General features: G+C 39.2%; 1 protein-coding gene across 1 annotated transcript in view; it reads right to left on the reverse strand.

Moving 5' to 3' along the window:
- Reep5 (receptor accessory protein 5) overlaps positions 1–14,103 on the reverse strand; it is a 48,973-nt gene extending 34,870 nt beyond the window's left edge. Inside the window, exons 1-2 of the mRNA XM_026401215.2 lie at positions 13,859–14,103; positions 12,956–13,049 (exon numbers count right to left, since the gene is read on the reverse strand). Coding sequence (XP_026257000.1) covers positions 12,956–13,049; positions 13,859–13,976 — 212 coding nt within the window. The 5' untranslated portion in view covers positions 13,977–14,103. The remainder of the gene's footprint in view (positions 1–12,955; positions 13,050–13,858) is intronic.
- Between the last annotated feature and the right edge of the window lie 438 nt (positions 14,104–14,541).

Below are 14,541 nucleotides of genomic sequence, written 5' to 3' on the forward strand. Positions count from 1 at the left end.
TGCACAAAGCCCTGGGTTCTATCTCCAGTTCCACAAAAAGAAAAAAAAAAAAAGTTGTTTAAGTAATTTACAAAGTATGATAAATACTATGCTAAAAAATACACTACCCAACTTTTATATTGATTATGGTAAGTATTCTATTATTATAGCATTGAAAAATGAAAACCAGCAAATAGGAAAAGCAGTAGGAGAAAATAACTTTTTTTTTTGTACTAAGACTTGAACTCCAGGGCACTTAATCACTGTACCAAACCACATCTCCAGCCCTTTTTTATATATTTTATTTAGAGACAGGGTCTTGCTAAGTTGCTTAGGACTCACTAAGCTGCAGAGGCTGGCTTTGAACTCACCATCCTCCTGCCTCAGCATCCCAAGCCACTGGGATTACAGATATGCACCTCTGTGCCTGGCAAACTTAACTGTCTTTAAGATATTTCTGTCTAGTTTCAACTGAGATTTTCTTCTTCCAACAATGATAATTCAACTAAGCTGTATTTTGAGGACAGACATTATGTTGTCTTACTTAAATACAGCTATAAATTAAGCATTTCTGATGCTGCATTAACTCCGACCAAAAGGTTATTTCTGCTTAGTAGATATTTCAACACTTTCAATCAGATCATTAAATTAGAAAATGTCAATTTCCTACATTAGAATGGAGTAGTTATGTGTATGTGTAAATATATGCATATATATGTATATAATATGTATATGTTGTATACAATGAAAAGGTGACCGTAATACAGAAGGTACATCAAAAAAATTCACTTCAGAAGTTTTGTAAATATTAATTCCTACATCCTTGATACACTTGAAAGGTAGTTCCTAACAGGTTCTTTCCCAGAGAGAAACAGGAACTTGGGGTAACTCACCACAGAACATCAGTGCTGGTACATACCCAGAATTTTCAACACCCTTGACACTGTACTTAACCCGTGGGTCCAAGGACCTAAATGACACTCAAGGACCTAAAATCAAGTAAAACAATAGTTCTACTCCTAAATCACCAGCACCTGTGTGCTTGAGGAGGGAGTCCTACAAAGAAGAGTTAACAGAGACATGGAAAACTAGAACCTTGATGGAAACAAATCTAAGTAAAAAATTTTAAAAAGAATTAAATATTTTAAAAAATCATTAGTCTAAATTATACCCATTGCTTAGGAACATATACTCTGTTGTACCAAAACAAGAAAACCACATACTTACAACTCTGAAGAATAAAACTTTGTTGTTTTATTGTTCTTTGAATAATAATGCCTTAAACTACTGATTTAAATACAGAAAAAACCAATAGGACAAGGAACAACAACAACCAAAAAAAAAAAAAATGAGGGGAAAATAAATGAAAGAAAATACTATTTGGGGAAATTTTTCCTTATGTTCTTAAGAGTTCAATGACATAAAGTTAGACAATCATGACTATGATTAACTTCATTTTTTTGTCCTTGATACATTAATAAAAGTAACCACATTTAATTAAACACTTACAGAACACCTGATTCTGTGCAGTTTAACATGCAATCCTCCTTGCTTCAACATATGAGAAATGGAGTCTTATAAAAGCTAAGTTCAAGGGTTGCTACAACTAGTAATTATCAGCTCCATAAAAATATGCTCCCGAACACTCACACCCAAGACACTTTGTGTACTGGATATGGTTCATCAACAGCTCAGTTCCTGTAATTCACATAAAACTAAGTAATATGTCTTTCAAAGCACTGACTTTACTATTAAAACTAACTGTACCCATCAGTATTTTAATTTTAATTATAAATATAATTTATATTTATATAAAATATATTTAATATATATTGTATATATTATAATATATACTATGTATCTATTATAAAATATAAATAAGTCAATTATATTGCCAGAGACTGACAGTGTATCCAAAAAAGCAGTTCAAACAAAAAAAGAAGAAAAAGAAAGGTATGTACGATTGGTAAAGAACAAAGAAATCTACTTCTGGTCCATCTGCTTTTTTATTTTTAATGTGATAAGTAATGTTTAAATAACAAATATTCCAGAGTTCAAGATAGAGTCTTTGAAGTATATGGATCATAACATTTATTATCCTTTCGTTACAGCAGATGTGTAACACAACCACTGTGATATCCACCATGTACAGGACTGTTTTTGCCTAAATTTACCAGATATAGGGATTTTTGATAATTAAAAATGGTTTTCCTATTATCAGTGCTTCACATAAGAGGGAGAATCACACATTTTAAAACATAAAAACTAGTTTGCTTCTATGCCAATAAATTTCTTCTTCGTAGAAAAAAAGGTAGAAAACTCTGGGTAATCTGAAAGTTACGTGTATTTCTTCACCTTCTTCACTGTAGAGTATGTGTGCTTTCAAAGCAAGGGAGAAGACCAAAAGAGCGAGAGAGATAAAGGAAAGAATACGGATCATAAAATACTGAAACAATGCTTATTTACTGTTTATACCATGGGCTCCCACACCAAACAAAAACAAACCCATGAGACAGCTAGAGGTCAATATGATTTTTCAATATCTAGAAAATAATGGCCAGGCACAGTGACACACACCTGTAATTCCAGAGACTTGGGAAGCTGAGGTAAGAAGATCACAAGTTTGAAGCCAAGCCTCCCCAATTTAGCAAGACCCCGTCTCAAAATTTTAAAAATTAAAAAAAAAAAAAAGACTGGGGTTATAGTTCAGTGGTTAAGTACTCCTGGGTTTAATTCTCAATACAGAAAAATAAAAAGATAAATAAAAAATATCTTCTAAGATGATTATGTAAACACAAGGAGCGCATACCATCCTCCTTTTTTAAAAAATATATTTTTGTAGTTGTAGATGGATACAATATCTTTGTTTTTATTTATTTATCTTTATGTGGTGCTGAGGATTGAATGCAGGGCCTCACAGATGCTAAGCAAGCACTCTACCACTGAGCTACAACCCAGCCCCACTCCTTTACTTTTTTTTTTTTTTTTTTAAATATTTATTTATTTAGTTAGTTAGTTCTCGGCGGACACAACATCTTTGTTGGTATGTGGTGCTGAGGATCGAACCCGGGCCGCACGCATGCCAGGCGAGCTCGCTACCGCTTGAGCCACATCCCCAGCCCCTCCTTTACTTTTTAATATAGTATTTTCCCATAATATCCAATGACCAACAAAATAATAAGCATACTATACAGTAAGTTAAATTCACAAATTCTAAGACAACCTAGTTAGTAGAATTCTACTAGGACAACCTTGTGTCAATAAAGTTAATTGCTCTATAAATATATTATCTATGTTAAGTATGGTATTATAAAATTTAACTTAAGTATCTCACAACTTAAGTGGGAAACAATTTACTCTTACCTTTTCCTAGGTAAGAGGGCCACATCAAGAGGCAGTCTAGAGTTACTTCTGACATGTAAGTGATCCCTTAACTCGATCACCCAGCCTAACTATCAGAAGCTGCAGGATATATATATATGCCATGTGACTAAGAGGGACTGATAATAAGCTCTACACCCAGGAATCAGAAGAATGAGCTAGTAACAGAATGAACTCAGGGCAGGTTTCTATTTTTTAACTGCTACAAAAATTAATTTCATTAGCAATTTTGAAATTGTTCTTAAATTTCTGTTACAGTAATTCCTTATTTCTCAAAATTAATTCATTGCTAATGTTGTCAATAGTCTTTAAATACCTTAAGATCATATTTGTACTTGTTTCAAATGCTTATGATGAGATTAAGTTGAAAAGTGAAATCTCATGCAAATTCAGCCCTGAGAAATATAACTTCAGGACAGAGGGGAAATGAGAAGATGGAAGGAAGGACAAATGAACCAAATTTCCATAAGTTGATAGTGGGGCTGGGGCTCAGTGGTAGAACGCTTGCCTAGCATGTGTGAGGCACTGAGTTCAATTCTCAGCACCACATATAAATAAAATTTAAAAATAAACTAAAAAAGGTTCATAGGGAACATTCTAGAACAGAGTATGAAAAATGGGATTCTTTCCATAGCTTCTTGAGAACCCAGAAACTCAGATCATGAATAAATAATTTAAATCATTTTATTTGCTTCTCAACACTTTCTTTTCTTTATGACACAGGCCAGGAAGAAAAAAAGTCCCAAATTATTGACTACAATTAATCTTTTTTTAAAAAAGGCCACAAATTATTTATTATAAGAACATCTTATTTTTAGTTTTCTCCACAACACCTTTATCTTAAAATAATTCAGCAATAATTAGCAGTAATACCAAGTGAAAATACAGCCAGGAGGAAAATGACAAAAGTGAAATGTTTAGGATTTCAGTATTGCTTAAGGGTACAATTTGCAGAATGCCAAAACATATTTTTAATCAAAGTACACAGTAAGCCAGAAGGCCACGTTTGCTTGTGTTTCGTAATGTGCTTTGTCATCTCTAAGGCAAAACATGGACATGCTTTGCTCTGCTCTTAAGCACTTTAGCAAAGAACATACAGAGAGAAAAGTTAGTGTAAAAGGAACATAGCAACTTAAGTAGAAAACGTATCTGTTCCCAAGTTCTCATGCGTGAAAAGAAGAAAACATAAGTTCATTACAGGTTCTCAGAAAACACACACAAAAAAACAAATACACCCCTTACTAATGACTCCAAGAAAAAGCTACAAATGCACATCCTTCAGTACCAGGAAGAAGCTTAGTTCTGCTTCAGACGACTGGCTGCAAACAGAAAGTGTCTGATTCACAAGTGTCAGTCACACCACCGTGCTGCCATCTCTGGGTAATGAACCTATTGAGGACTCTGTCATTGCAAACAATAAACAAGTAGATGGCCACTCTGTTTAACATATGTTCCCTAAAATGTATTCTCACTTTAACTGCTATGCATCACTAGCTAAAAAGGTGATGTAACTTTTATTTACGGTTACTATATTACAACTCTTTTTTAAAAAATTTTTTGCATTACAACTCTTATAAATATTCTGACAGTGTTTTTTTTTTTTAAATTACCCCCTCAAATCCCCTTTCTGATCTGACCAAATAGCTCCCATTGACATATGTTACCTCTTGACACAAAACTAAAGGCAAGGCTGCATCCTTTTAAGAAATCCAACTCCATGTGCCATTTTCATTTCAGATAGACTTGAACTAGTAAATCAGAGGAAGTCTCTGCAAATAACTATACAGATTGCTGCCATCATAAATCAGAGCTACATAACATCCAACAACAGAAGTAAATTATTAGTAACATTGCTAATGTTCACAAAACACTGCATATGTTTTTGTAGGCACATATGGGATTTGGAAGGGCAACACCTCATTTGAGAGGAAAATATGGTGCAGGAAGGTAATGTGTTGACACCGTCATTTGACAAAAGAAAAACTTAACATCAACAGTTCAATTTTCTCCTCTATGAAAGGTCATGGCATGTATCTGCAAGACAAAGAGCCACGTGGGAAATAGCATAACTTAAAAATTAAAAATACTGACTTTGGAACCGGCATGCTGGTATACCCCTATCACCCCAGTGACTTGGGAAATTAGGCAGGAGGATACAGGTTTGAGGCCAGACTCAGCAATTTAGTGACACCTGGTCTCAAAATAAAATAAAGGGGGCTGGGGACATAGCTCATTTGTAGGGTGCCCTGGGTTCAATCACCAATACAAAAAAAAACAAAACAAACTTAGGAGCCAGTCTTCTTGGGTTCAAATACAAGTTCCACCATCAACTAACTGTGAGATCTTGATCAAGTTACTTGTTTCCTTGCCTATATAAGTGGGAATAATCATAGCACTTACAATAGGATTGATACGAACACTAAATGAGCTATAGTTGTAAATATATGTGTCTTTTAAATAATATGCTGGCACACGTGTCCAGCAGCCATGTAAAAAGTTAAAAGCAATAAAATCCTTTGTACTGGTGGCTGGGTTTAAAATGGGCTGGTGAGGAGCTGAGGTGTGGCTCAGCGGTAGAGCGCTCACCTAGCACATGTAGGCCCCTGGGTTCTAGCTCAGCACCACATAAAAATAAACAAAATAAAGGTACAAAAAATAATAAAAATAAAATGGGCTGGTGAAAGGCACACACAAAATAACTCATCACTGAAGTGGGTATGAGATTTCAAATGTTTCCAAACATTAAATTAAATGTAGATTCTACAGTGTTGGACTCTAAACAAATTTGATTTTTCCAAGATTTTCAATAAAATATGCCGAAATATGCTTCTACATTCCTGTGTAGTTACTGTGGACTCCAAACCAAGTCTGGCCTATGAGTGACCTTGGGAAACACACTTCACCTTTCTGTCCCAGTTATTGTCATTCAAAACTAAAAGGGGGCTGGGGATGTAGCTCAGTGGTAGAGCACTTGCCTGGCATGTGCAAGTCCCTGGGTTAAATCTCCATCATAGCAAAAAAACAAAACAAAAGGAATCAAAATACACATCTGACCTCTAAGGCCCAGGAAGGCAGCAATCTGATTCATAAGAAAAATATGAGATAAAAAAATGAAGAGCGATAGATGATTTTGCAGAATTTTAAACAAGGTTGCTAGGTAATACAGAAAGCAAATCTCCCTTTCCTCTCATTGCAGGGCAAAAATAAAAATAGAAAATCAAATCATTAGTGGACACTGCCTCACAATTTTACTTGAATAAAGAAGCAGGGACAGAACTCATGTTCCCTGGTTGATCCGGCACTCACACTCAAGGACTATCCTGGGGTGGGGGGTATTACAGTTTGGATCTGGAATGTCCCCCAAAGGCTATATGTTGAAGTTTTGATTCCCAGCTGTGGCACAACTGGGAGATTTACCCAAGCAGATTATTCAAGGTGGAAACTTCAGGAGATAGGGCCTAGGTGGAGGAAGCAGGTACCTGGGCATATGTCCTTGAAGGCTGTATCTTGTCCTGGACCCTTTTTCTTTTCTCTTTTCTCTCTCTCTGCTTCCTGGCCACCATCAAGTGAGTAGCTGTGTTCTACCAAGGGACCACAGACTGAAACCTCTGAAACTCTTGAGCAAAATAAATCCTTTCACTTTTAAGTTAGTTTTCTCAGGCATTTTGTCACTGTGACAAAAAGATGACTAACATTGGGTTATCTCTGTCTTAGGCAAAAGACTTTGAAGACATAGGTACACCACAGCAACACATTCCCTAGAGATCTCAGAGAAAAGACACTTATTTGAGCAATGCCATTCAAAAGAGGGCTGCACCTCTTTTGAAAGGCCACAAAGTATGTGATTCCATTTATGTGAAATGTCGAACGAAAATAGGCAGATCCATACAAGCAGGAAGTAAACTAGAGGTTTCCAGGACCTGGGATAAGAGAAATGGTAAAAATTGTTGATGGTTTCCTTTTAAGGTGATGAAAATGTTTTAGAATTAAATAGTGGTGATGTTTACACAACTCTGTAAACATAATGGCCAATGAACTGTATACTTTAAAAGGATGGTATGTAAATTATAGCTCAGTAATAGGGAAAGGGCAGGTCTATCTTTACAACAGAGGGAACCTATTGTTATCCAGTAGTGTGCCTTCTCTTATCAGTAAGTAAGTAAAAGTAATTTCTGTCAACAATTCTTGATAATGACAAGGCTGGAATTAGATTTCCAATTGCCTATACAGGATGATCAAGAAGTCTGGAAACACAGCAGTTGGGGAGTAAAGGCCCTATACTTAAGGAGCTCAAAGGGAAATTATATACATGGAAAATAGGAATAACCAGTAGGAAGGACGTGAACAATAAGGCCCTGGTTGGCCAACTGCAGTGGCATATGCCTGTAATCCCTGCAACTCAGGAGGCTGAGGCAGAAAAATTGCAAGTTTGAACCAGCCTCAGCAATTTATTGAGACCCTTAGCAACTTAGTGGGACCCTGTCTCAGAATAAAAAATAAAAAGGACTGAGGATGTAGCCCAGTGGTAAAGTGCTCCTGGGTTCAATCCCCAGTAAGCAAGTAAATAAATAAATAAGGCACTTGTTGTCCCCAGTGATCACTGAACAAGTCTTTAACTGTCTACCTGCTCCAATATTGAGTGAGGACTGCCCTAGAGCCGGGTACACCTGAGTCTCACCCATGCATTTCCCATGAGGGTGAGTGATGAGAAGTTAGGAAGTCAAATCAACTTTTCTGAATTTCATTTCTGCAGGCTCTGGGCCCAGTATCAACCATTGTACACAATCTGTGTACTGCTCCCTATGATGGTCGAAAGAGAAGAAACAGCAAGAATAAAAGATGAAAGGTAAGGAAAGAAAAGGAAATACACTTCTGGCAAGAATTTAACAGGATAGGGCTGGGGGAGTAGCTCAGTGATACGCCCCCAACATGCCTAACATGCATGAAGCTCTGGGTTCAATCCCTTGAACTTAAAAAAAAAAAAAAAAAAAATTAGTTTGACAGGATTACCAACTCCTTCCAGAAATTATAGCAGTCACTTACATTTTACCTTACCTAAAATGTAAATCATGTCACATTACCTCCTATTTAATACCCATCTGAGGCAATTAAGAAAAATGCAAACTCCGTACAACCATCTGGAATGAAATGTGCTACACCTGGTTCTCTGTCCCAGCCCTCCCTACTGATACACCTATATCTCCGTGGCACCTCCCTCCCCACTCTTCCTAGTCATAGACCTGCTGCCTCAGGGCCTGGCCCACTTCACTTCCTCTGCCTGGCTCTCCCCTTAGCTGGCCCCTTTACAACTCAAACAGTACCTCACATAAATATCCAAAGAGAGTCTTCCTGTCATCCTCTACCACAAAACTCCCTATTCATTTTCTTTGAGGGGCTTACCACATTGTCACTATTTATCCAAGCAGATTATTCAAGACAGAGGCTGGGAACCTGTAGCTCAGTAGTAGAGCACTTGCCTCGCATGTACAAAAATTTGAGTTCAATCCCCACCACCACCAAAAAAAAAAAAAAAGAGAGAGAGAGAGAGAGAGAGAGAGAGAGAGAGAGAGAGAGAAAGCATACTCCCTGCCACATCTGAAGTGCTATTACTACGGTGCTGGCATTTGATATTTGTTAAATAAATAAACTGTATTTTTTAAAATAACTGGGTACAGTGGCACATGCCTGTAATCCCAGCAACTCAGGAGGCTCAGGCAGGAGGATCACAAGTTCAAGGACAGCCTCAGCAATTTAGTGAGACCCTCAGCAACTTAGTAAGACCCCGTCTCAAAAAAATAAAAAGGACTGGGGATGTAGCTAGTGGTAAAGCACTCCCGGATTCAATTCCTAGCATCAAAAAATTAAAATGAAAAAAGAACAAAAATAACTGGCTGGGCAGCATAATAGGAATTATGAAAAGCACGGAGAATATAATTAAAGATAACTGCTAAGGTCTGAATGTTGTTTTCTCTCTCAATTCATATGTTGGAATCCAACACCCAATGTGTTCATATGAAGAAATGGGCCTGTTAGGAGGTGATTAGGTCATGAGGGCCATTATAAAAGGAACTATTTGCCACTTCTGCCATGTGAGGATGCAGCAAGAAAGTGTCATCTTTGAAACAGGAAACAAGCCCTCAACAGATACCAAATCAGCTGGAGCATGGGTCTTGACTTCCCAGCCTACGGAATAGTGAGCAAATAATTTCGGTTGTTTAAAAATTACCCAGATTGGGGCTGGGGTGTAACTCAGAGGTAGAGCATTTGCCTAGTACATGTGAAGCACTGGATTTGATCCTCAGCACCACATAAAAATAAATAAATAAATAAAATAAAAGTATTGTACCCATCTATAACTAAAAAAAAAAAATTTTTTTTTAAAGTCACCCAAACTAAGGTATTTTGTTAGAGTAACCCAACTAGACTAAGAAAGTGATTACAGGTCATGTTTTAAGCATCAATGATTTGAGTGCTACTAGAAACCACCATTTTCAAGGACTTTCTTTCTTCTGGACAATTATACAATCACACTGATTAAGCAACAAGCAACGAATAGAGCTACTTATAATGATTCTAACAGCCTGAAATTTTACTAACTAGGAGTACTCTTATTGTGTATACACTCCCAGTTTTCTTTGAGTTTCCTGCACAAAAGAATCCCAGGTAGGCTTCTGGATTATTCACAGGGTCAGTAAGCCATTCCTCTTCACATGCAAAAAGCACAGGTTATTACCACCATTGTATACCAGGGGCTCTCAACATTGACTGAATATTAGAATGCTTTAAAAATTATAAAAGCTTGAGGAACTTTTAAAACCCCCAAAATTTAGGACATACCTCAAACCAATGATACAAGAATCTATAGGGGTTATGATTTAGGCATTCATGAATAACAATCAAAAAATACTCATTAAATATAATTTCCTGGGCTGGGGATGTGGCTCAAGTGGTAATGCACTCACCTGGCATGCGCGGGGCGCTGGATTCGATCCTCAGCACCACATAAAAATAAAAAAATAAAGATGTTGTGTCCACCGAAAACTAAAAAAATAAATATTTTTTAAAAAATTCTCTTAAAAAATATATTTTTTTTCCTGGATTTGCTTAAATTACTAAGTTCCATTTACTACGTTCCCCCCCCCCCATACTGAGTACTGAACCCAGGGACACTGTCATTGAGCCACAACCCCAGCATTTTTTAAATTTTGAGACAGGGTCTCACTAAGTTGCTGAGGCTGGCTTAGAACTTGTGATCTTCCTCCCACAGCCTCCCAAGTCCTTGGGATTATGAGCCTGCGCCACTGCACTCAGATTTTTAATATTTCTCCAATTCCTATTAAGATGTAATAGAAACATAATTTTGTCTCAGAATACTCAAATTGAAAAGAAAATAAAGTGCATATACTAGGTCAGTAGAATTCTAAAATATGTAAAATTTACCTTCCTGCATTACTCAGAAATATGAGTAGCTCTACTATTTCACAAATTTCTAGCAAAAGACAAAAACATTTAGCTTCTTCTAAGTAAAAAGAGCCAACAATATGGAATGGATTCTGTAGAAAATTAATGTAGAAATTATGAAGCAGAAATTGGCTGACTTAAAAACACTTTGAAATATGCCTGAAAATAGCCCCTGCTAGAATTAATTCACTTCCACAGAAAAACATATTCAAGTTCTGTCCACATTTTCAGTCACATCAACTTCCACACATCCACAAATATACATGTCCCATATAGAAAGAGATTTTTTATTTTTCTACAGCTCACACAGATAAACTAATCACACCAAAAGAGAAACTAATGTTTCTCACATAATTAGGTACCAAATGGCACTGATATAGGGAAAAAAATTATTATGTTATTTAGTATTTTTAAAAGTTCACATTCTTTGCTCGTTGAATATCAAACAAAAAGGCAGTTACTAAACTGCCACTCAAGATTTGTTCCACATGTGATCCATAATATCTAAAGCACACACCTGACAATGCTTCAAAATCTTTTTTAAAAGAACTGCAAGTAGAAGCAGGCTTGATGGCTGAAGCCTGTAATTCCAGCAACTCAGGAGGCTGAGGCAAGAGGATAAAATTCGAGGACAGCCTCAGCAATTTAGCAAGGTTCTAAGCAACTTAGTGAGACCCTGTCTCAAAATAAAAAGGGCTGGGGATGTAACTCAGTGGTAGAGTGCTACTGAGTTCAATCCCCAGTACCAAAAAATAAAACCAGAAGAACTACAAGTAGCACAAACAAAAAGAAGGTGGTAAAGGAGTACACTACAGGATTATTTTGTCTGTTACACAGTCATAGCAACGTGCAAGCCATTTTGAATCAGTTGCCTACACACTTTCAATACACCATCTAACAGGAGATTAACTTTTAAGGAAAATTGTTGTTATTGTATCTTTTACCTAATTGAAAGCAAAACCAGTTTTCCTTATCTGATTTCAGGAACTCTTAGTATATGTGGAAAACCTGGTTTGTGCATTAGTAGATAATGCTGGAGGGGATAAAAGCTCTTCTCAATTTAAAAATTAAGGATCTCTAGTTTTACCAGCAAGCAGTGTCCTGAAAGTAAGAGTTTCTATTATATGACTAATTGTCTATACCAGTCTAATACACTAACAACTACTTATGCAACTGCAGTTTATTAGTTCAAATCAGACCTATTTCTAAAATGTTTCCTCCCTTCTAGTCATATATTAAATTCTAGCCTGACCATCAATAGACACAATGTATAATAATGTGTTATCTGTCTCAGCTTCTCAGCTGAAAATTTTCTCTCTTTACTTTTATCCCTACAGATAGGGAAAAGTTCCAGAAATCAGCTGAATGAAGATAAAAGCCAACCAGCTTTCTTACAGAATAAAACAAAATGCATTTGTGGAGAGGAATAATTCCTATTTGAATAAGTGGCGATAATGAAATGTAGAGCATTTTCAAAATAAACACATTATAAAATAAAAACCTCATTAGTTCCCAACCTTATAAGATTAATTTTTAATTTAGTTTAATTACAAAAATGAGTCATTTATACAATCAAGGAGTTACATTATGGATGCATTTTATAAGGTTTGTTAGATTAAGCATTTCCCAAGTTTACTGGTAATACTGGCCTTTTATAAAATCAAAAAGTTAAAATTCTCCCTCTTGTCTGAATTAATAATTCTCTATGAAGAAAGTCCTAATTGATGGGTTTTGCAGTCTATTTACATAGACATGTGGTGAAATGTCCATGAAAATGATTGTTGGGGAAAAGCAATCAGCTCCCTATACCTGTTTCGATCTCCCCATTAGAAAAAGCAGGATGTCTGAGATCTATCTAACACACCCATTTGTACATGCATGAGAGTGTATACTCCCTCCCAATATAACCTGATGAAAAAATACCTTTCCTATAGTCGCCTGATCAAGAACCAAGTTAAGGCTCCAAAATGTGTAACCTTAAGCAGTAGGTACTACCTCTGGCACTTTTTTACTGCTCTCTTGGAAAATGGGGATAGACAGACAGACAGAGATACATAGGTATTCTGCTACAGCAGTCTTAAATGGAGAGAGGGAAGTGGACAGGAAGGGATGTTTGCAAGGGTGAGCCACTTACGAGACATAAGCTGGGTAGCCAAATCCTATCAGGTTGCAGAGGAGAGAGGCTCCATAACCAAACACCAGGTACAAGGCCACTAGCCCGATGACACCTTGAGGGAGACATACGATAAGAAAAATGGGTCGGATGGCAAGAGGCGCATTCAAGCGGGGCAGCCCCTGTCCAAACGACAGGACTTGGCCTATTCTAGGCGTTTGGCTCCACACTCGATTAAATGAGAAAAACAAACCACACGAAGGTTGGGCCTGCGCCTCCGTGGGGCGCTGCCTCGGTTCTAGGGATCCCGGGCAACCCCCACCTCCGTGCCTTTCCTCCCTCCCTCGGGGTGTTCCTGCCTCTCCGCGTACCCACCCCGGGGGCCCAAGAGGGCCAGGGGAAGCACCCCGCCGGCCGTCCTGCTGGAGCTCCGCCGCGCTGCGCAGCAGCGAGAAGCTCGCTCTGCAGAGGGTCGAGAGACTGGGATTCCCTCACCTGCTCGCGGTCCCGCCCTCCCAAACCGGAGACTGCCCCTACCGCGGAGCTCTGGTTAAGGTCTGGACACTACCATTTACTTCCGATAACGAGCCAGCTCGCAGGGCCCCGGCGCTCGGCGCGAAACCCGCGCAGGTCCACCGAGACACTCGCCCAGCCGCGGGGACAGACACGTCAGCGCTGGCCCTTTCCCGCTCCCCGGGAACAGACGCCACCCTTCCTGCCCCGCTACCTGGTCCGCAGGCAAAGGCCCACGACCCCGCAGCCCGAGCTGCCCAGTGCTTTCTAGACCAGCTCGGTCCCCAAGGATGCTGCTCGCCCCGTCTGCCTTTGAGGAGCACTCGCCCCGCGTCTTTTCCCAGCAGCTGGTGCAGGGCGAGTTCAGTGCCAGGCCAGAAGCAGCGACCCTCGGAGGGCCCAACCACCCACCGAGCGCTATGAAGCTCCGGTTCACGCCGGTCTTGGCCTCCAACTTGGCTAGGAGGTCGGTCATGCAATTCTTCTCATGCAAGAACCGGTCGAACCTCTCCCTCATGGCTGCAGACATGGCGGGGACTGTCGCGCAGCCACCGGGGTTGCTCCGAGTGCCGGGTGGACGCAGAACGAAGCAGACTGGGGCGGGGGCGGCGGCGGGCGGGGAACCGCTGCGCGTAAACGCGTCTCCGGGCGCGTGCCCTGCTCGCCCCGCCCGGCCGGTACGGCCCCTCTCCCTCCCCCGCCCGGCTCTCGACCGCAAGCGCCACGCCCTGGACACGCCAGGCCAGCATCTCTCCCGGTGGAACCCAGCTGTTACAGCCTTAAACCAACTGGGCATAAAACGAGTGAGGGAAAGGAGGCGTATTTTGTGTCTTTTGTGGGTTCATTTCTGAAATCCGGTTAGTACAAAAAGACCTAAAGGAGGCAGAGTTCCTTGTTGAGCCTGCCTGTGATTTAGTGGGACTGGTTTGGTGTACCTACACCGCCCTGCTAAACCTGCTAAGGTTTAAAGATGGAAATGTAAGACCATCCTGAAAGAACTCTGGATGCAGGCCTGTTCTCTCCCTGTGCCAGGATTCGGGACAGTTTTCTCACCTACAATTGCTAGTCTGCTTGAAAAGACCTTTGGTGAAAGC

This window comes from Urocitellus parryii, chromosome 1, assembly GCF_045843805.1.
Source record: "Urocitellus parryii isolate mUroPar1 chromosome 1, mUroPar1.hap1, whole genome shotgun sequence".
NCBI classification, from domain to species: Eukaryota; Metazoa; Chordata; class Mammalia; order Rodentia; family Sciuridae; genus Urocitellus; species Urocitellus parryii.